Source organism: Ambystoma mexicanum, chromosome 1p (genome assembly GCF_040938575.1).
Source record: "Ambystoma mexicanum isolate Mex_15411 chromosome 1p, UKY_AmexF1_1, whole genome shotgun sequence".
NCBI lineage: Eukaryota > Metazoa > Chordata > Amphibia > Caudata > Ambystomatidae > Ambystoma > Ambystoma mexicanum.
This window is the reverse complement of record NC_090921.1, coordinates 576554537-576578260: the sequence shown is the minus strand read 5'-3', so window position 1 is coordinate 576578260 and position 23724 is coordinate 576554537. Positions and strand designations below refer to the sequence as shown.

The window sequence follows — 23724 nt, the reverse complement described above, 5'->3', positions numbered from 1 at the left end:
TTCAGTGTTTCTTTGGATCATTTGTATTACAATTTCACTTGTACTGCATCTACTGCCCTCTCTCCCTCCTAAGATAAGCCTGGCTGCTCTGTCTACGCTTCCCCGAACGCAGGTGGTACAGCCTTAAACTAAGAGTGGAGTCTTGTACTGCCTCAGTAGAATGGTTTTACTAAGCACTTAGTTGGACTTCAGAAAAACTGTCCTAACACTCCCTTCTAAAGAAGGTAGAAGTTAACCGACTGTTGAATTAATAATTGTTTAATCAAGAAACCTTGAGTATAAGTGTGCATTTGATTACTTCTCACTGTGTAACTCTGTGTGATAACCCTACAGCTCACATTGACCCCTCTTGAGATAAGCCTGACTGTTCAGTCACTCTACCAACTTGTGTAGTACATGCTTATACCAAAGGTTGGGTTAACTATTGCCAAGAGGTCAAGCCTGGTGCAGTCTCCCACAGGGTACAGCATACAATCTTGCCTAATAACCCCCAGCTCTTTTGCAGGACCTTAGGACTTTCAAATATTTATCCTGGAGTGAGTAAGACCTTTTTCTCACTCCCTCATCTATTTTGATCTGATTTGGACTCCGTTTAGTTTGTTTATGAAGTCTGACACACTCATACTATCTACATTTGTATTGTGACACAAAGCACCTTCAGTGCAGTGTCACAGAGAAGTCTTTGGATTTCTCATAAGGTTTAAATATCTTCGAGTAAATTACTGTTCCCAAGAGTAGTAAAGTGAAAATGACTTTACTTACCTTTTTCCTATGTAGGTCCAGCACACCTCATCTTATGTGGAGTGCTGGGGGGTTACTTAGTAGCCCCTTTTCCTACTTACTCATGTAAACATTTTCATGTTACCCACACAACTTTAAATGGCTGGTGGCAGTGGTTTAATTTTCTTACCATTGTGCTTTCCTACCGCAGGCTGAGCCCTCAGCTGCAGTGTAGCACTCTTACATAACCATTGTGTCAAAATGGTCCCCGGTCTTCTTTTTTTTTGCCATTTCTTGTTTGTATGTTCTTTCTTGGATTTTACTCTGCACGCCAAACCAGGTTTAACCCTTTTGTTCGTTTTGCCTTTGGCGGGCTTCAGTACTGAAACCGGCCTCTGGCTCCAGTGTGTCTGGCAGGGCAGGAAGCAAGGGAGGTGCCCGAAACTCTGTGTCCTTAGTCTCCTTGGTTACATGAATGCACCCAGTGCTGATCGGCTGGTTGGCTGTGCATGAATGGGAGAAACCTGCATAAAAGTCAAGGTTTCTTGAACGGAAGACAGTCAACCACTGGACTAAACATGTGAAGAAATCGTGAAGAGAAGCTTGCTGCATCTTCCTGGACAGTTTAACTGCCTGGTGAAGCCCTGCTGCTGTGTTCAAATTGCTTTTCCGAATCGACTAGAGAAGCTCTGGAGAGTACGTATTCTTCCCTTGGGTTGCTTGGACCAACTAACCCCAAGACCAACTTTGCTGGAAGATCATCCACAACTGGCTGTACTACTTTGATGTTGCTGGAACGAATGCCAGGGAGTAGAGAAACCCGCATTCAAGTGCATCTTCTTTAAGTCGGACCAGAGCTCCAGGAAGATCCCGAGGACCCTCCCGAAACAGGACAACCCAAGCTCGAATCACCTCAACCAAGTGCAGGACTCAAGGATCAAAGGAAGTCCATCAAGTTTCCAAGATCTGCAGTGGTGCTATTTTCCGGTAGCTGAAACCGCGAAGCGCTGCTCAACTGAAAAGAGCCTGTAGCTGCCGCCGACCTTCAAACTGCAGTGCTGGAGTCCTCCAGGCATCCTCCCTCTTGTCCCCATGACGGAGGTCCAGGAACCCTGCAACCAGAACAGAAGCCAGCTGGATCCTCTTCTTCAAACCCAAGGTACTGTGCTGAATAAGGGGTACTTCCCTCTTGTCTGTAGCTTGCATTATCTCAGTTGAGACTTGCAGTAGCTGCTTTTAGCAGAGTTGATCTCAGCTCTGACCCTCACAAGCCTAACAGCTGGTGGCCCTACAGTGATTTTGTACAAACTCTCTAACTTTGGGCAAGACTCTTGTGCTCAGAAGAAGTGCCTCAGCTCCATAGACACTGTTCAAATTGACTTTGGCTATCCTCTTGAGATAAGTCTGGCTGCTCAGTCACTCTACCAACTTGTGTAGTACAGACGTATACCAATAGGTGGGTTACCCAATACCAAGAGGACAAGACTGGTGTAGCTCCCACAGGGTTACTGCATACAATATTGCCTAACAGGTGCCCCTGCCCCCTGCTTCCTGATGTAGAACATTGTGGTGGTGTTGTCCGTTAAGATCCTCACCACATTGCCCTTGAGGGACGGAAGGAACAACTTGAGGGTCCAGAACACTGCCCGCAGCCCCAGGGTATTAATGTGGAGATCCCTCTCCTCCAGCAGCCACAGGCCTCTGGTGTGGAGATGTCCGATGTGGGCTCCCTAGCCCTCCAGGTAGGCGTTCGTGGTGACCGTCTCCTAGTACGGGGGCTCGGAAATCCCTTGCCCCTGGCTATGTTGGAACGCAAACGCCACCACCTTATTGCCCGACAGAACTCTTCATTGAGAGCAATCTTGTCTGCAAAGCTTCCAGACACTTGGAACCAGAAAGCATTCATGAACCCCTGAAGGGGTCGCATCCGCAACCCGCAAAGCCGGATCAGGTAGATTATCGACAACATGCCAAGCAGCGGCTTGATGGTCTGCACTCTGGCTGTCTTCAGTGGCAACAGCCGTTGCACCTTGCCCAGCAGGGCCGCTTTCCTCTCTTCCGAGGGACCCGCCAGGCAGGAGACCGTGTTGAGGCTGGCCCCCAGGAACAGCATGTTCTGAGATGGTATCAAGCAGGACTTTGGATATTTGACAGAGAACCCCAGATCAGTCAACAGCCAGACGGTAGCCTCTGTGTGGTCTACAACCGTCTCCCTTGACTTTGCCCAGATGAGCCAGTCGTCGAGGTACAGGTACATGTGTATTCCTTGGAGACTTAGATGGGCCCCCAGCGGTGCCAGGCACTTCGTAAACAGCCTGAGTGCCAACTTCAGTCTGAAGGGAAGGGCCTTGAATTGGTAGCGTCTTCCCTGTACCACAAAGTGCAGGAAATTCTGATGCTTATCGTGAAAGGTGTATGTATGTGTCCTCCATATCCAGCAACATCAAGAAGTCTTTCCTCCAGTTGGCCGAGCACGAGTTGCAACGTGACCATCCTGAATTTTTGTGACTTGAGAGGCAGCAGGTCTAGAATGGGCATCCAGCACCCGGTAGTGTTTTTTACCAAAAAAGTACCTGGAATAGACTATTGCTTTGGAACGAGCTCTATCGCCCATTTTCTTAATGTGCTGATCGTGCCGGGCCACGGGAAGCATCAGCAGACGCTTTTGCTGGAACTCCAGAGTGTATCCATGGGCAAGAGCGTCCACCACCCATCCGTCGGCGGAGATCTTCCACTCGTTGACGAAGCCTGCCAATCAGCCTCCCACAGGGGTGAATGGGTGAGGGCCTGATGTCCCAGCTGGTTCAGTCTTGCTTCAGGACCTGCGTGCCGCCTTGGGGGCGACGATGTTGGCCACCTCCACCAAAAGCTTTGGAACGGCCTCTGTAGCCCTCCTGGGTTGTGGACCGGGAGGGTTATTGATATTTTATTTCTATTGTGCTCGTAAACAAGTGTTTCGGAGCGCAACAAGGCAAGGGAGGGGAACAGGGGAGAACCTAAACAACAATCTTTCTAGGCCCAGTGACATTGCGAACGCGCAAGTGCCTGGGGGAGGGGAAAAGTGCATGAAAGGGAGGAGAAGTGGAAAGTGCGGAGCAAAGGAGAAGGGAGTTGTTTCTTAAAAATGTCGACACTTGTGTCCCATCTATGTCGTTTTGGGCCGCGTACGCCTGCGCCACTAGGACGTAGAGGTACAAGTAGCCTGCCCCCGCAGCTCCCTCAGATTTCGACCCCCATTGTAGTAGAGGGGGGACATCTGGTTTGCATGCCAGGGGAGGCCAGCGGGCCAATGTGAATCCATGAAAGATACCAATGCTGGAGAAATGGAGTTACAGGTAAAACTATTCCCTTCTCCAGCATTGGATCTTTCATGGATTCACATGCTTAGAATAGATTGTACAGCAGTATCCCCCATAGATGGAGGTGTCTATGCAAACCAATGACATTATAACCATGAATGCATATTTGCCCTGGTTAGACTTCAAATCATAGTAGATGAACAGCTAAAAAAAAAAAACACTTTAAAGTACATTAGCCAAAGGATATACCCTCTTTACTGGGGCCTACCTTACTGAAACAGGTGCCGTAGGCCTGCACGACCCATCTGTGTATCCTCAGCATGTTGTTCGAGGCAATAATGCCGGGTAAACATATATGGTACCGACCAGGAAGCCGCCTGGCATATCTCCCAGTGTAATCCCGGACCAAAATGCCGCCGACGACCAAGCAGATCTCGTCGAATGGGCTCGTGGACGTCTTTCCAGCGGTTTCTCAGCTTTTGAGTGGCAAAAAGAAATGGTAGATGACACCCAGCGGGACAGTCCTTGTTTTGAGATTGCTTTACCTTTAGCCGAAGGGCTATAGGCCACAAATAGCGGTCTTGTGCCCCTGAGATTTTGAGTGCGATGGAGGTAAAATTTCAGAGCCCTTCTCACGCCCAACGCATGGAGAGTCCTCTCCGCAGCAGACGGAAGAGTTGGAAAAAACATTGGTAGCACCACAGAAGAGTGCTTATGGAACATGGTAGGGACTTTAGGAATGAAATGAGGATTAGTAGCCAATATGACTTTATTCTTGAAAAACCTCAAATATGGTGGATCGATCACTAACGCTTGTATTTCTGACAGACGTCTAGCCGAAGTAATAGCCACCAGAAAGGCCAGTTTCCATGACAGGAATTTCAATGATGAGGATGACATCGGCTCAAAAGGAGCCTTCATTAGTGCTGCTAAAACCAGGTTAAGACTCCAGATCGGAGGAAACTTCTTAGGAGGAAAAGTTAGGAACAATCCTTTCATGAAATGTTTAATCAACCGGTCACTAAATAATTGAGTTGAATGTCTCTTCTGAGTAAATCTCGAAATGGCCGCCAGATGCACTTTTATCGATGAAAAAGACAAACCTTTTTGAGCCAAGTATGGTAGAATCTGCTCCAGTGTGATGTGAAGCGGACGTAAACCTGGCACCAAATACAGAACCTCTTCCATTTGTATGTATACGAAGCGTTCGTGGACAGCGCCCTTGCAGCTTGCAAAATGCGACAACAGTCCGGTGGAATTGCTAACGTACCAAACTCGGAGAAATCAGGAGCCAGGCTGCCAGACTGAGGCGGTCCAGGTCGTGGTGCCAAACCGCCCCTTTATCCTGAGACAGAAGGTTCGGGATCCCCTGGAACTTCATGGGCTCCGCTGCTGAAAGATGGAGTATATTGGAGAACCACACTTGTCTCGCCCAGTACAGGGCCACCAGGATCACCCGACATGGATATCTGTGAATCCATTGCAGCGTACGATGTACGAGGGGAAACGGGGGGGGAACGCATCCATAAACGTGTCCGTCCACGGGAAGGAGACGCTTCCCCCAGTAAGTCTTGTTGTGGCCACCTGCTCGCGTATTGTGAGCACTTCCTGTTCTCTCTCGTCGCCAAGAGATCTAGAGCCGGACGACCCCACTTTTCGAAGACACGGTGCAGTTGTTGGGTCGTTCAATTCCCATTCGTGTAGTCGATTCATCTCTCTGCTGAGAGAGTCTGCTTGCATGTTTTTGACTCCTGGTAAGTGGAACGCCAATAGATGTATCCTGTGGCTGAGGGCCCAATGCCAGATCTCTTGGGCTTCGGTCGACGGAGTCCTGGAGCGAGTACCCCCCTGCTTTCTCAGGTAAAACATTGTTGTCGTGTTGTCTGTCATTATCCGTACAACGGATCCTTTTATGCGCGGCAGAAAAGACTTCAGGGCCCAACGCACTGCCCTTAACTCCAGCACGTTGATGTGAAGGCTGGACTCCTCCGATGACCACCGACCTTAAACCTGAAGGGAATCCAGATGAACTCGCCATCCAGTCAGAGAAGAATCGGTCACCACTGTCATCTGGAACCCAGGTTCCAGTAAAGGCACCCCTCTTGTTAGATTTTTGGAGATTCTCCACCACTTAAGTGCCTGCACGAGCCTGCTGTTGATGGTCAATTTGTCTGACCAACGACCTTGACTCTGTGCCCATCAATCCGTCAAGAATTCCTGAATGGGTCTCATGAAGAGACAATTGTTGATCAAGGGTATACAGGACGCCATGGTCCCCAGCAGGGACATGTACCTTCTCACCGACACTCTGGTGTTGACTTTCCATTCTGATGCCTTGTGTGGTAGTTTCAGAACTCTTTCGACGGATGGTTTTACCAATCCTGACTGCGTCTGGAACTCCACCCCCAGAAAGACCAAGGTCCTTGATGGCAATAAGGAGGACTTTTCGAAGTTTATTGCGAAGCCCAAGCGCTGGAGGAGGGACATGGTGGCATTCAGACTTTCCCGTGCCCTTTCCAGAGATAAGCCCCTTACTAACCAATCTTCCAGATATGGGTACACATGATGACCTTCCTTCCGTAACCAGGTTTCCACTGGTGCCAAACATTTCGTGAACGTCCTGGGAGACGATTTGAGTCCGAATGGGAAGACCTTGAACTGATAGTGGGTTCGCCCGACGACAAACCGCAGAAATATTTTGTGTCGTCGACGCATCGGGATATGAAAGTACGCGTCTTGAAGGTCTAGCGACGACAAAAAAATCTCACGGTTGTATCGATCGGATAACCTCTTGCAGAGTTAGCATTTTGAATTTTAGATCCTTTAGCAGTTTGTTGAGAGCCCGTAGATCTAGAATGGGACGCCATTTTCCATTGGGTTTCTTGACCACGAACTAACGGAGTACACTCCCTTTCCTCTTTCAGCCACCAGGACCAGTTCTATAGCCCCTTTCTGTAGTATAAGCGTCACTTCCTGCACCAGTAGCTGAAGATGGGATTGCGGCGAGAACACAGGCGGAATGTGTGGTGGCTTGTCCTTGAACTGTAGGAAGTGACCCAGACGTATCGTGTCCAAAACCCATTGGTCCGTTGTTATGCGTTCCCACTCGTCGACGCGACGATACACACTGCCCCCCAGGACATCTCGAAACATGCAATTGCTGGGTTTTTGCCTGTCGATCCTTCGCGGACGATGAGTAGGAGCCTCTCCTTCTTGAGGACTGGTAATCTCTGCCTCTACGAGTAGCTTGGGCTGCTCGTCTGTAGCCTTGGGAACAGTAGGAGGGTTGACTGAAACCTCAGTCTCTACGTGATCCAAACCGGGAGTTTCCGGAAGCACCTCTAAAAGGACGAAAGGAATGAAAATTTCTGCCACTTTGGAGGGCTCCGAGTGACCGAGCAGTGTCAGAGTCTTCTTTCATGCCATTCAAGGCTTCATCAACTTTCTCGCCAAACAGTAGTTCCCCTTCACACGGCATGTCCAGCACCTTGTATTGCACCTCTGGTCTAAAAGTCGTGCACTTAAGCCAGGTTTGCCTCCTTAAAACTACGCTGTTATTAATTTGTTTAAACCCGGCCTCTTCCAGGTCGACAGCAATATAAATGGAGTGATTGGAAGCCTCTTCCCCTTCACGTACTAGTAGCATAGTGGACTTCCTGTGTTCCTCTGGCAGATGGTCTAAGATAGGAGCCAAACGATGCCACATCTCTCGATCATACCGTGCCATAATGGCCAGGGAGTTGGCCGCTTTCACTGTAGTCGCACCGACTGACAATACCTTCTTTTCAAACGCATCTTGTCTCTTGGAGTCGTTGTCCGGCGGGGTCGTGCATTTGTGTTGCGACCTCGCTTTTCTGGCTGCAACAGCGGACACCACCGAATCCGGCGAAGGTTGATAAGTCAAGCATTTGGGGGTTGACTCCGGAGCCTTGAATTTCTTTTCTAACCATCCTTTTATCGCCGGTTCTGAGAAAGGATGACGCATTGTCCTCAAACCCTCTTGCCAGACATGGTCCAAAATTGGAATGGCAAACATCAATTTTCTTCTCTTGCCCATATGATCGAAGAGAAAGGAATCTTTCTTCACTTCCTCCGGCGCCAGGCCAAATTCCGCACATGCTTTTCCCCATCATTGCATGGAAGGCCCTGATGTCATCCGGCGGAGATGGTTGCGCCGGGCTCTTTGGAGGTTCCATCTCTGCATCCAACTCCCATGTGGGGTCCCGTGAAGGGGATAATGAGACGTCTGAAAGGGACCCTCCGGCAGTTCTCCCTCCTCCGGGTGTGGGCGAGAACAATCCTCCTCCCCCGGGCAAGTTGTAGGTATTCTGGTCGTCGAGCGCAGAGCCGGGCCTGGTTCGGCGACGACCGGCGTAGCCTGAGGTACAGTCGGGACACCAGTGTGAGGCAACTGCGTGTCCAGAAGCTGTAACAGATTCTGCAACGTGTTCAACACCTCCAGGGACAATAGAGACTGGGGATTCAGCAAGGAAGAGGCGGTTGGGATGGCACTCCCACTCGGGAGTTCCCCCGAACTGATTGCACGTAACCCCAGATCAGTCTGCTGTACGATGGGACCACGGTCATCCTCCGCCGACGAGATGGAAAGGGCCGCTTCTGGCTGCAACAAGGCCTCCAGCAAGATCGGGTAGAAAACTTCCGGCAGCCAACCCACCGAAGGTGCCACCGTCGACGACATCTTCTCCATAACCGCTGTTTGACCCACCAAAGTGATCGCAGGAAGAGCAGGCCCAGATGGCAAAGAAGACGTTGACGATCTGACCGTCGACGACAATGAAGTTTTTGGCGCAGAGCCTTGTGGTGCACTCGCCGGTTTAGAACTCGGCTTGTGGGTCGACGACACTCGACGTAGAGCCATGGCGGTCTCCCGAGGAGGATTTCAATTTCTTCTTTTTTGATGAGGAGGAAGAAGAGGACGTTTTCTTTGCCAAGGCACCAGGCGTCTGTTTCGGTCCTTCAGGGTCTTCTGGGAGAAGCCTTGACAGATGTCACACGTGTCGGCTGAATGAGGGTGAAGACAGTAAATACAGTCCATATGCCCATCACCTTCATACACTTTAAGACCGCAGGTAGCACACGGACGAAACAACGGCTTTCCAGACATTTTCGAAGGAAGTCGAAGAAAAAAGAACGCACAACCTAGCAAAAGTAGCAGATACTCGAGGTAATCCCACTACTTTGGAAGACGGTTGAAATCTGAGGGAGCCGCGGGGGCGGGGCTACTTAAACCTCTACGTCCTAGTGGCGCAGGCGTACGTGGCCCAAAACGACATAGATAGGATACAAAAAAGTGTCAAAACTTTTCCTATGGAAAAGGTCTATATAATTTACTGAGGATTATCAGCCTGACGACGGGGAATATTCTAAGCATGTGAATCCATGAAAGATCCAATGCTGGATAAATAAATAATAAAGGCAACAAACTGTGGTAGTGCAGCCAGAAATTGGCTAGTGCTGGTTTTGAAGCAGCAGACAGGTTAGGTGTGATAATGCAGGAAGAAAAAGTGGGTTGGAAGGGGGCTGATTGGGTACAGATACAGACCCCAGTGCAAGGGGTGGCCCGGAGGCAGTGCAGGAGTGTGGCAGGGTGACAGGTACCTGGGCCCGGAGGACAGAGGGTGGTCAGGTGCATGGTGCCAAGAGAGAACAGATCAGCAGGGAAGCGGGGGAGTGAAGGCAGAAGCAAAGAGCAAAAAGCAGAAGCAAAAAGCACAAAGAGGATCCTCTGCCAAAACATTGACAATCTGCTGGACTTACAGCCGGAAGCACGAAAGGAAGATCAGTGTAGCTGAAGAGTGCCCAGGGCCCAGGCCATCTCTGTGTCAGTCTTAATGGCTTGCAACTACTAGTCGACGTCCTTCCCAGAGAGGTTGTCTCTGTCGAAGGGCATGTCTAGCACCCTCGTCTGGACCTTCTGGTGGAAGATATTGGCTTTCAGCCAGCCACGACGACAGAGACAGACACTGTTATTCATCTGCCAGAACCCTGTGGCTGCGATGTCCAGGGCCACTGAAGGCGTGGTCCGATGTCACCTACCCTTCCTGGAGGATGGAGATCGCCTCGATCCCCTTATCGTCGGGAAGGAACTCCAGAATCAGGGCCATCTTATACCACAGTTGCCCATCGTATCTGGCCAGCATTGCAAGTGTGTTGGCCGCCTTGACTGTGTTGATGCTGAGTAGATAACCTTTCTTCCCATGGCATCCAACTTTTTCCCCTCGCTATCCAGAAGGACGGAGGATGAAGACTAGAGGTTAGACTACTTCTCCCTCGCTGTCGCTGAAAACCACTGAGTCCGTGGAAGGCTGCGATCGTAGGCACTTGGGTGCGGACTGTTAGGGAGAATTCTCTGTTTAGGCTGAATTTCCTAACCTAGTGAGTCCCCCAGCAGCTTTGCTGGATTTTTGGGGTTTATTTTTTTCTCCTGCCAAGAGTGAGACTCTTTTACCCTCACTCTTGGATATGATTTGAGTGTGTTTCTTTAAATCTAGATGTGTTTGATGGGCTATGGGGTCTTTTACTCCATAGGGCTTCATGTGTTTTGTGATGTGTTACACAGCACCCTCAGTGCAGTGACACAGGGGTGTCATAGTGACCCCCCAGTATAGACTCCATACCCTGGGACTGACTACTGTCTCCCACGGCATGTAAAGTCGCCATTGACTTTACTAGTCTCAAATTCTGAACAGAACCAGTACAAACCATCATATTGTGGACGTACTGGCTGGGGCAATTCGAGTGCCCCAGGGTCTGTTAGTCGAGGGAGCACGTCTCCGTCCCCCCTGATCGGGTTTTGGCTGGTGGCAGTGGATACTACTTATATTCAACCGTGAATATTTTCCTATGGGATTTCCCATTGTTTTAGGCTACTATCTTTATTTAATTATTTACAGTAGCCTCGAACATAACGCCGGTTTATTTAATTAATATTAATTCTCCGGTTGGTATTTTTTGCCAAAACTTGATTCTAAAATGGCGTTTGTTCTCTTCTGTGACTCCAACCCAAGTCGAGCCCTTTGTTCCACTTTTTGGCAGGCTTCTCCACAGAAGCCCTCCAAAGTGGTGCCACTCTGGGGTACTTAGGAGGGGTGGAGGGGAATTTAGACACCCTGGACTGAGTTGCCTAGGCAACTCAAGTCACACTCCATCCTGATTGACCCAAGTGGTGAGCCGGCCGGCTTACCACTTAGCATGTTTGAGTGACAGCTAGGCTGAGTGAATGGGGGTTTGCTGCATAAAAGCAGGGCTTTGGGGACTGGAACTTCAGAAGTCGCCACAAGACCTAAGAATCCGACGAGGGAGAAGCCGAGCCGACCTGCCACGACACCACCACCGGTGGAGCCCTGCTGGACCGTCTCACCACTTTTCCCAACGACAGAGGAGATCTCCCGCCGGAGAGTCTTCTTCCTTTGACTGGTGGGGATAACCAGTTTCACCGTCTTTTCGCCTTCCCGACGTACCTCGTGGCCGCCTTGCCTGTGCCAAGCACCCCGGCAACCGGGATACCACGTCCGCGAAACAAAGGTACCACCTTTAACTCGAAAACTCTGCGGCTGGTTTCTTCCCTGGTAGTGCAACGACCTTCATCTTTCCTCCATGTCGAGATCTTCTCTTCCCCTGGACGACGACGCAACTTGCACCCACTACCAGGAACAACTGCCACCGCTGGAGGATCCCTCCCACTTAAGGTACTGTGCCCCGCCTGGCTTCCCTTGCTACCGACTGTACGGGGTAGATTTAGTCCCCGGCTTTCGAACCTGGGTTAGCCTGGGACACCCTGGCTAAACTTTCCTAAGCCTCTCTAAACTCTTTTGAACCCTCTGCAAGACTTTCTGAGCCTAGTGTAACTGTGTGATCTTGGACGCATTTGTGCTCTGCCCTCTCTAAGAGTGGGCCCAGCCTTTGGCTCGCCAGTGACTTTTGCTCTTCTGCCTTGCTAACAGTGTTCCTGAATCTTAGAGTGGTGTACCTTTCCATATTCTGTCTTTTTCCCTCCCTTTCTAACAAACTTATTGGAGTGCCATCTAGTTAAGCGCTCACCTCTGTATGAAAATAAGTGGTGTTTTACAGTGACTTATCTGATAAGGAAAAAGGGGTGTATATATTACAATAGTAACTGTGTTTAGAATATTTTACAATAAGAGTGCTGGATTGTTTCAAACTGTGTTTTTACATAAATAATTATATACTTTGATACCAAAGCTCTGGTCAGTGTTTGCTTGTATTATTGTATCTGGGTGCCTATTGTGTATACTTTGCATACTGCCCAACTCTTCTTGAGGGAAGTCTGACTGCTCAGCCACAGCTACCAGGTAAATCTGGATGGTACAGACTGCTACCAAGTGGGTGTACTGCTAACGCCTGTAGTCCTAAATCTTTTGCAGTGTTCCCTAAGGGAACTGCACAGGTTTCTGCCTAACACAGACTCCGGCACTTAGTACTTTTACTCCAGTCTATCCCTCTTGGCAAGGGCCATGGCCGGATTCTTCAAAGCTAGGCCCTCCTCCCAAACGTCTTCCAGGAGAGGCACTGCCATGGTCTTCGTCTTGGCCTCATGCCGTTGGTAGAGGAAACCTTCCTTCTTGGTCTCTTCTAGCATCAGTTGGAAGAGTTCGGAAACTCTGGCGAACTGGGCCTTCTGGGGAAGGTTGATCACCTTTTCTGGCACCTTTGTCTTCTCTTGCTTTACCCACAGCTTCGCCGAGTTAGCCGATTTCCTCTTCGAGGAGGAGCTAGAGCAATGGCTGGAGATGGAGGCAGGCGGTGAAGCTGAGCGCACCCTGCCCGTCGCATGACCCACTTGCGCGACGATCCTGACGGAAACCGACTCTGTTTAGCCTTGTCTTGGGCCCCTAGGATGGAGCGCCCTCAAAGGACTTAGAAACCTGCTCCGCGGACAGGCCGGTCCTGGGTGATGCATGCCCCCGCTTGTCGCAAGGGGTAGAGGCCTTGGTGCTGTGCCACGCCGCCAGTCTACTGTGATCCTTCATGGTTCACTTGCAGAACCCAAGGCAGATTTCACAAATCGTTTCTATGTTAGCCGGGTGGAGACAATAGAGGCACTGAAGGTATTTGTCCTCTACAAACATGTTCCGCAGTCCGCAGCTGGAGTAGAGCTTGAAAAGGTAACTTCCCTCTTTCTTCTCTTCCGACATGGTCCGGAGTGCGAAGTAGACTCGATAGCCTTCTGGAATCTTCAATGAAACTTCGATGATTCTTGCCCTTGAGGGGCGCTGAAATTCATTGACAAACTGATCCCTGTTTGTTGGCCGAGGAAGAGAAAGAGCACACAGGCTATGTTTGACAAAGCTAGGACTTTTTATTGAAAAAGCACTAGAAACATAGAATAGCTCACGGAGCAAAACACGAGCACTGCCAAAACATTAACGTGTTGTAAAAATCTGAAGACGTCTTCCAGGGGAAGGACCTGGGGAGAGGGCAGTCATTGGCTGGGTACGTATGACCCAGAGTACAGCGATTGGTTTAGAGGAGAGATACAGTTCATAAGTGAAACTGTTTTTTTCTCTTACTGAGGATTCCCTGCCTGATGGATGGGGAATATTCATGAGCATGTGAATCCATGCAGACCCCGTGCTGGAGAACGGTTTGTATACTAGGTGTGTGACAATATTGCCTGGAGGTTTACTTACCTAGTGTGCATTTTGAAGGCCTAATACATAATCGTATATTTTTCTACTTACCCGTCTAACTGGAATTATTGGTGGTATTCTAAGAGGTCTCGTTGTAGCCCTAGACCACTCACACCCCCTTTTATGTCTAAGCCTTACCACTCTGCTACCAACCTTGATTGTGTTTGGCTAACTAGAATAGTCTTTCCTGTTAACCATAATAGGTTGGCCTCCCAAGATCCACTCCCAGGTTTGATTTTGGAAATCTATCTCAACAGAATGCACTTCTTACTTTGCTTTGCATACCCTCAACCTGTAAACACAGAGCACTCTCCACTTTATCGCTCAAGTCACCAGAGCTGTTTTGATCTTGGATTAGTTTTTCTCATTAGCCTAAAACAATGTGGGGATTCCACGTTGGCTCACTGTTGTAATCCTATATCATCAATTCCGAATGCGCTGCGCCCAGGATTCTGACTAGAATGTGCATCCTTCAAGGGGAAGCCAGTTGCTTGACACTGGGAGCTTGTATTGAGCTACTGTTGTATCTCAAAACAATAAACCCTTCTGTGTCCTTGATTGCTTGGAGTGGATTATTCACAACACTTACCTGCAGCTCTAAGCAATGCTTCTGCTTCTCAGAGATCTGACCTGACAGTATTTTTTTCTCACTCTGCAACTTCTCCAGTGACAGGGTGGGCCAATCAATCTTCAGCTCCTCACATCGAGCCTTGAGCTGTAGACGTACAAATAATTGGTCAGTGTTATTGATAAGCAATGCTAAAACATTTAAATAGCCTTCAAACTAAATCAGCAAGAGTTCAGAAAAGGGAAAGAAAGTTTTGAGAAGCTATAGAAAAATAGAAGGCATCCTAATGTCTTACTCAATGTAGTTTTGCAATAATTCTATGCATATTGAGATACGAGCAGTAAGGCTGGATGGATAACAGTGGAAACCTGTGTAGTGGACTCCACTGGATGATTCCAAGAGCACCCAAAGGCAAGCCCATTTAGAGAAAAACATTCAATGTTGAGGTACTCAGTATAAAAGACTAATAACATAATATTAGTAAAGGAATAATGAGCAAACCAAATTAATTAGAGGAACACTTACCAGATGTAAACTCTGAATCCGAAGAGTATCATTGTCCTTCTCCAGTTGCATAGCCTGTTCCTTCAGCTGCTCGTTATGTAGAGTAATTTCCTTCTGGGCCTGAACCAGGTCATTGTATGTCACAGCCTTCACTCCCAGCTGAAGACAAAACAAATGATGCATGAGAGAAAGGATTTGCAAAACAGGTTAGATTTGGATAGAATTAATAAAATAACCCAACAGATCTTGTTAAGTAGAACAGGTAATGGATTGAGGATTGTACCAGTTGCAGATTTCTAAATCGGACAACGGAATCCAAAGATGCAAAAACCAGATGTAGAATGAGAATAATGGAACTTTGATATGTTTAACAATGGATCATTAATAGGCGCCAATTAGTGAGGTATGATAGAGGAGGGAGCACCAAACTGCCAAGGAACAAATGGTGAAGCTTTTAAGAATCAAGTAATGTGTATCATGTCAAACACAACATAACGTACTGAAGCAGGTTAACATGGACTATAAAGGAAAACTGGGGTCAATTCGACTTCCTTGAGGAAGGTACACCTACAATAAAATAATCAACACAAAATACAGTAAAGGAAACCTTCAATTTTAAATAGTACAATCAATTAATAGTAGGTTAATAAAGCAATGGATTATTCAGGAATTACAATCTTTGTTGAGATGGATTTTCAGAACCAGCCCTGTAGGAGAGTTGAGAGGCCACACCAGTTGATGAATAGGGCGACTGACACTTGGGTCTAGCCTATCAAGATAGTAGAGTAGTAAGTCATGACTTCAGGGGTTACAGGGTGCTGTGCAACTGTACAGTGACTGAGACTGACAGACACACACACACACACACACACACACACACACACACACACACACGTCAATTTAGACAGAAGTACAAGCATACTAGATTTATTAGGACTTTAAAAACTAAGTGATGTAGGTACAAGAGACACAGCAAGGTAAGAACTGTTCCCTCCTTTTATAGTTTCAAGGCACACATCAACTTGTGGGTAAGAAAAACCCCACCACAACAGCTAGTGCCCAGCTCCAGCCCTTGCAACAACTGCTGCAGCACTCTAAACTATATGCACAGCCTCGCTAGTGCACAATAGAGGCACCCGAGGAACAATTTAGGGCCTCCCTTCTTTTTTCACCATTACTAGCGTGGGTGTTCATGGTTAGCCCTTCTACCATTCTGGGAGGGGGACGTCTGTGTGTTTTGCCTTTGGCGAGAACCAGTAGGTATCCCCGCCTAGGCTCCAGAGTGTCTGGGCAAGCAGGAAGAGGGGGAGGAGATTTCAACCCCCTCCCCCCGTCCTTTGTCTGCCAGAGTGCCTGAATAGGACCAGCTCCCACAGCGGGACTGGCTGTCTTGATTGGACAGCCAATGCTAATTTCTGTAAAATGCTCAGAGATTGCAGAGGAGTGTGTGCTGGAACTGTATAAAAAGGTGAGGCTTCTGGAGTGTAAAGCAGGTCAACCACTGGAAACAGAAGTAACTGAAGAAGACGACAACCAGAGACGCCTGCAGACCCTATGCAAGACTGTGAAGCCACGATTGCTGTACTGACCCCGTTTTCGATGCAACGGAGGAGCTCCGAAGTGGATGGCTCCTTCCCTTTGGCTGGTGGGAACAACCAGTTCTAAGCCAAACTTTGAAATGAGCCATCTCTCGAGGTCCAAGAGCTGTGGAATCCCAATAGCAGGAGACCTGCTGCCCATTTTGAGTGAGTCGTCGTGGAAAGGCTGAATCCGTCCAAATCTCTGATGAGTCAATAAGGACACTCCAGAGATCCAATCCAACTCACCAAGACCCCCTCACCAGACTGTGGGACTGCAGGAAGCAAAGAAGATTGACTGGGCAATCAGTGTCCTTTGTTGATGCTGCTGAAAAGGCACCAAAACCACAGCGTGAACTAAGACGTTGCTGAAAGTAGTGCTACAGGTCCTCCCTCGAGACTGCTGCAGGAAGACACTGTCCATTGTCCTGCCTTTAAGTCACCAGACCAAGGAATCCAGAGGTCGGGTCCAGAGCTGCCCCATTGTGGAGAAGTCAACTCTAATGCCATCTTCGAACCAAAGGTACGGTGGGGAAGAACAAATGACTTACCATATCTGGTAACGTTCTTTCGATGGGATGTTCCTCTGACGTAGTCCACATTTATGACAGGTAATGTCCACAGCTGTGCTGCTTCAGAACATTTTCGACAGAGGGCGTCCTGCGTCGATCCCTTGTCCCTCGAGGGCCTCCGTCGAGGCTCGACATCACCGGATGTTATATATAGGACACACGGCGCCCGTAGCCTCAGTTATAGTTTTTTACCCAGAACGTGTGGCACCAAGCTCCTGCCAGTATGACTGCAGAAAGCCTTGCGAAAAACGTAAGCTGCAATCCCATATGAAACTCAGTAGAGGGGCAGGCTGGGAGGGCGATATGGAATACGATGGAGGAACATCCCATCAAAAGAATGTTACCAGATATGGTAAGTAACTTGGTTCTTCGAGGGGATTGTGTCCTCCGACGTATTCCACATCTATGACAGACTCCCAAAGAAGTACCAACTTATGGAGGTGGGAAAAGAATTTACAAATTTAGAATTTTAGAATGCCAATTCAAATTGCTGAATAAAGGACTGCCTTACCAAAGGCCAAATCCTGCCCATGGATGGAGTCCAAGGAATAGTGTCTCACAGAAGTATGGACAGAGGCCCATGTGGCTGCTTCGCAAATATTGTGAATCAGAACACTCCTCTGTAGAGCAGTGGAGGCAGCCACACCCCTAGTATAGTGAGCCTGTAAGCCTACTGATGGGTCCTTTCCCGCCAAACGGTAACACTCTGAGATCGTCAAAATGATCCATCTAGACAGGGTCTGTTTCGAAACAGCCTGAACCAAGCGTCTTCCAGCATAACCAACAAAGAGCTGATCGTCCACTCTGACCCAGGACATCCGTGAGAGATAGAAACTCTAAGCTCTTCTAGGATCCAACCTATGGAGCCTCTCCTCTTCCTTACCAGGATGTGGTGGAGGATAAAACGCTGGAAGATTCACCTTCTGGCTCAAATTGAATTCCGACACACCCATCAGAAGAAAAGAATGCCGCACCCTAAGGACAACCCCTGTCCTTATGGAACACAGTGAAGGATGGCTTGGTGGAAAGTGCCTGTAACTGACTCACTCTGCATGCGGAAGTAACCGCAACTAAAAATACAGTTTTAAAGGATAACAGTCGCTACGGACAAGAATGTAAGGGCTCAAACGGAGCTCCCACTTTAAAACCGAATTCAAATCCCATCCCGGCACCTGGAAAGGCGATGGTGGAAACACATTAGTTACCCCTTTTAGAAACTGTGAAATCAAAGGATAGACAGCGCCACCAGGTAACCCTTAATGGTACCCATTTGCAGGCCCTTTTGGGCTAAGGAAAGCAAAAACGACAAAGCCAAAGGAATGGAACTCTGGAAAGGATCCCCATTCTGTACCCTGCACCAGTCGCAGAACTTTCTCAAACAGCAACGGTATAGGGATTTCGTTGCGGGCCACCTTTCCGAAAGCAACACCTCGATCACGTCTTCGGGGAGGTCCCAATCCTTATACCTCAACCTTTCAGATAACAAGCATGAAGGCTAAGAGACTTGACCTCTGGATGGAGAGCAGATTGTCTCGGTAGGGAAGACGGCGCGGAGGGCAGATGGACATGTCTAGAAGGCTCGGGTACCACGCTCTCCTGGCCCATGCCAGAGCAATGAGGATCATCCGGGAACCGAACCTCCGCAACACCTCCGGAATGACGGGGACTGGAGGAAATGCGTACAGCAGTGGGAAGGACCACTCCACTACGAATGCGTCCCCTAAGGAACCTCTTGGAGGAAATTCCCGCAAGCAGAATCTTTCGCACTTCCGGTTGACACTTCCTGAGCTAGCTCCCACTCGTGAGATACCGGCCTCTGCCTGCTCAGAGCGTCCGCCGCCGCTTTTTCGTCTCCGGCCAGATGAACTGCCGAGATCGAAATTTCCAGCTGAACGGCCCAGAACCAGAGCTGCATCTCCTCCCTGCACAACGGGAGTGACCATGCCACCCCCCCCCTTTTTTGTTGCGGTAGTGCATGGCCACTGTATTGTCCCTGTTATAATCAGGACATTCTTCCGCCGCACAGACGACAGAAAAACCTTCTGGGCTTGCCTGACAGCCTGCAGCTCTAACAGATTGATGTAGAGTTTGGACTCCGAATGAGGCCAACGGCCGCTGGCCATCAACTCGTTGGCATGAGCTCCCCAAACCGTGAGGGATGCGCCTGTCACGATTGTCACCTCCGGCCACAGTTGCCAAAACAGAGCTCCCTTCATCTGATTTCCTTCGATGGCCCACCACAGAAGATACTGAGTAACAGAGGGCGGAATCTGAACGGGATCCGACATCCTGCCGGAGAACTGCGACCACTGCATCTTGAGAGCCCACTCCATGAGGCCGAGCAACCTCAAGAACTCAAACGCCGGGACACTCTGGGAATGTTGAAATTTGTCGACCATCTGCAGAATGTGATGAGCATTGTAATGGAGCTGCTGGGTAGGTGTCAAATAGGACTTCTTTAAATTGAGGGAGAAGCCCAGCTTGTGAAGGGAGTGGCAGGTAACGGACAGATGATTCATGACTTGCTCGGGAGAGCGCGCCCTGATCAACCAATCGTCCAGGTAGGGGTAGACGTGAATCCCCCTTTCCTGAGATACGCTGCGACCACCACCATCAGCTTGGTGAAGACCCTCGGGCGGATGTCAATCCGAATGGCAGGACCAGAAACTGAAAATGCGAGTCGCCAACCGCGAACCTCAGGTACTTCCTGTGCTTGGGATGAAAGTAAGCATCCTTGAGGTCGAGAGACACCAATTCTAAAGTTGAAGGGCCTGGAGGACTTGAGAAAGCTTTACCATCTTGAACTTGTCCTTCCTGAGGAGCTTGTTCAGCCAACGCAAGTCCATGATGGGTCTCAATCCCCCGTCTTTTTTCGGGATCACAAAAGGAACAAGTTACTTACCTGTAACTGTTGTTCTCCAGCATGGGTCTGGCATGGATTCACATGCTCATGAAGGAACAAGTTACTTACCTGTAACTGTTGTTCTCCAGCATGGGTCTGGCATGGATTCACATGCTCATGAATATTCCCCGTCGTCAGGCTGGGAATCCTCGGTAAAGAAAAAACCAGTATCAGTTTCGTTTCTGATCTGTCTTTCGCAGTAATAACCAATCACTGGTCTCTGCGTCATACTGACCACAGCCAATGACTGCCCTCTACCTAAGCACCGCCTCTGGCAGCCATCTTCAGATTTGGAAGCACGTGAAGTGGCAGTATGACCAAGTGAAGAGCCGCAGAGGGGTAGGCGGGAGGGTTCGCATGTGAATCCATGCCAGACCCATGCTGGAGAACAACAGTTACAGGTAAGTAACTTGTTCCTTCTCCAGCATGGGGTCTGGCATGGATTCACATGCTCATGAATAAAGAATACATAGCAGTACACACATGCACAACCACGGGAGGTGGCAAAGGCTCAACATTAAGCATCACATCAACTCAACATTAAGCATCTTACCTCCTCACCAGGCTCACCTCAGGCGAACAGGTTGCGCAGCACTGCTTGGCCGACCCTGGACTCCTCCCTGGAATCCCGGTCGACGCAGTAGAATTTCGTGAAGGTGTGCGTCGACCTCCACGTAGCAGCCCTGCATATGTCCAGCAGGGGCACACCAGATAGGAACGCCGTGGTAGCTGCGATCGCTCTGGTGGAATGGGCTCTCGGACGGCCAGGCAGCGGTCGGTTTGCCAACCGGTGACAGCACATGATACAGCCGGAGAGCCATCTGGAGATGGAAGCCTTCGAGAGAGCCTTCCCCTGATTGACAGGTCCAAAGTTCACAAAGAGTTGTGACGTCTTCCGAAAACCCTTCGTGCGGTCCACGTAGAACTTCAGCGCTCTAGCTACATCCAGCGAGTGCAAAGTCCTCTCAGCCGGCGATGAAGGCGACGGGAAGAACACAGGTAACACCAAGGGTTCGTTGAGATGGAAGTACGACGGTACCTTGGGCATGAAGGAGGGGTGCGTCCTGAGCACTACCCTCGTGTCGTGGAAAGTCAAGTACGGGGCCTTGCAGGAAAGGGCCTGGATCTCTCCCACTCGTCGTGCGGAGGTGATGGCCACAAGAAAAGCTGTTTTCCACGATAGAAACTTCAACGGGGCCGAGTGCAGAGGCTCGAACGGAGGTCCCATGAGCTTGGTCAGCACCACGTTGAGCTCCCACGCCGGGGCCGGAGCCTTCACCGGCGGGAACGATCTGAACAGTCCCTTCATGAACTCTTTCACCAGACGATGAGACCACAAGGACGTCCGCCCCGTGGTTCTGGTGTATCGGGAGATCGCAGCAAGATGAATCTTGATGGACGCGTGTGCCAGACCAGCTTTGGCCAGCGTCAGCAGGTACGGCAGTACTTGGGGAGCCGTAATCCGTAGAGGGTTAATCTTCTGTGCGTGGCACCAGACAGAGAACCTCTTCCATTTGTGTCCGTAGCATTTAAGAGTCGAGGACGCCCTGGCCTTTGCAAGAACCTCTCTGCAATCGGCCGGTATGTCGTATCCTCCAAACTCTAGCGCTGCAGGAGCCAGGCCTGCAAGTTCAGCGACTTCGGGTCGTGGTGGAGGATGGCGCCTCCTTCCCTGGAGAGTAGATCCGCGTCCGCCGGCAGCTTGATCGGCGGGGACGCTGACAAGTCCAGAAGGTCCGGGAACCATATCTGCCTCGGCCACGCAGGTGCGACGAGGATCATCCTGCACCGTGACCTCTTGAGCTGGTTGACGAGCCGGATTAGCAGAGGCAAGGGAGGGAACGCGTAGAGCAACAGGCCCTCCCAGGGGAACGAGAAAGCATCGCCCATGCTCCTCGTCTGGGAAACCTGCTGGCGAACCTCCGACACTTGGTGTTCGTCGCCGTCGCGAACAGGTCGATCTGGGGTGTGCCCCACCGTCGGAAGAGGCGATCCACCAGATCCTGCCGTAGTTCCCACTTGTGGCACGAGCGCAGCTCCCTGCTGAGTGAGTCGGCGATGGTGTTTTTTATCCCTGCCAGATGAAACGGCACCAGAAAAATCCCTTGGGCGAGGGCCCAATGCCACAGGTCCTGCGCCTCCTTGGACAGCGCTGGGGACCTGGTTCCGCCCTGTTTCCTGATGTAAAACATGGTGGTGGTGTTGTCGGTGAAGATCCTCACCACCTTGCCCTTGAGGGACGGAAGGAAGGACTTGAGGGCCCAAAACACTGCACGGAGCTCCAGGACGTTGATATGCAGGGACTTCTCCGTCGGGAGCCAGAGTCCCCTTGCGTGCAGATTTTCGGTGTGCGCTCCCCACCCTTCCAGGGAGGCATCCGTGGTCACAGTCTCCTGGTGGGCTGGGGTCTGGAAGTCCATGCCCGCCGTCAGATGCGCGCGGGTGCCCCACCACCGTATCGCTCGTCGGAAACTCTCGTCGAGCTTGATCCTTTCCTCGAAGCTGCCCGTCGTCTGGATCCAGCGCGCATCCAGGAATTCTTGCAACGGGCGCATCCGGAGCCTGCACATGGGAATGAGGTAGATGCAGGAAGACATCATCCCGAGGAGGGACTTGATGGACCTCACTTTGGCCGCGTCGGCCACCAACATCCGTTGCACCTTGCCCAAGATGGTCCTGGTCCTCTCCTCCGACGGGGAGGCCAGAAGGGACACTGTGTCGAGCCTCGCTCCCAGAAACAGTGCGACTTGCGCGGGCACCAGGTGGGATTTGGCGTAGTTCACGGAGAATCCCAGGTCCGTGAGGAGTTGGACGGTCCTTGCCGTGTGGACCACGGCGAGCTCCCTCGTCTTGGCGCGGATGAGCCAGTCGTCCAGGTAGGGGTAGACGTGAATCCCCTCGCGGCGCAGCTGCGCCGCCACCGGTGCGAGGCACTTGGTGAATACCCTGGGTGCCGACCGTAGTCCGAAGGGAAGGGCTTTGAACTGGTAATGACGCCCTTGGACCACGAATCTGAGGAATTTTCGGTGCCCCTTTAGGATGGGAATGTGGAAGTAGGCATCCTCCAAATCCAACGACGATAGGAAGTCTCCTTCCTCCAGCTGACCCAGGACGTGCTGGAGGGTGACCATCCGGAACTTCTGCGCCTTGATGAACTTGTTCAGACGTCGCAGGTCTAGGATGGGGCGCCATCCTCCCGTCTTCTTCTTCACGAGGAAGTATCGCAAGTAGACTCCGGAGCCCCGAAGCCTCTTTGGGACGAGTTCGATGGTGCCCTTTCTGAGCATCGCCTTTACCTCCAGGAGAAGTTGAGGGACGTGAAGTTCTTTCCTGGCCACGGGGGGGACGCGCGGGCACCTTCTTTGAAACTCGAGCGCGTGGCCCCGGGCCAGGGCGTCCAGCACCCAACGGTCGGTGGAGATGGACTCCCACACGCTGACGAAGCCCGCCAGCCGGCCTCCCACCGGGGTGCTTCGGTGGGGGCCCGACCCCACGGCCGGTTCAATCCTGCTTGGACGCGGCCTTGCCGCCTTGACCTCCTTGGCGACGACGGCGGGGTCCGCTAGACTTGCCTCGTCCTCTGTAGGCCTCTTGCGACGACGAGCGGGCCGCTTGACGGTAGGAAGCGAAACCGCCGCCGGAACCTTTGGAGGCGCCCTTGCCTCCGCCGCTCCGAAAGGGCGTTCCGTCGTTGCTGCAGGACTCCAAGGGCCCGGGCCGTCTCAGTATCCGCCTTGATGGCCTGAAGGGAATCGTCCACTGTCTTCCCAAACAGGTTGTTCCCGTCGAAGGGCATGTCCAGGACTCTGGTCTGGACGTCCTGCCGAAAGTCCGTAGCTTTGAGCCATCCACGACGTCGAAGGCAAACGCCGTTGCCCAGCTGGCGGAACCCAGTGTCGGCGATGTCCGTC

General features: G+C 50.6%; 1 protein-coding gene across 3 annotated transcripts in view; it reads right to left on the bottom strand.

Annotated features, from left to right (window-relative positions):
• The window catches only part of DOT1L (DOT1 like histone lysine methyltransferase), a 1510259-nt gene that overhangs the window by 622179 nt on the left and 864356 nt on the right, over positions 1–23724 (bottom strand). For all 3 annotated transcript variants that reach the window (XM_069649513.1, XM_069649515.1, XM_069649514.1), the window contains 2 exons: positions 14784–14921; positions 14280–14405 (listed from right to left, as the gene is read on the bottom strand). In XM_069649513.1, the coding sequence (XP_069505614.1) occupies positions 14280–14405; positions 14784–14921 (264 nt within the window). The remainder of the gene's footprint in view (positions 1–14279; positions 14406–14783; positions 14922–23724) is intronic.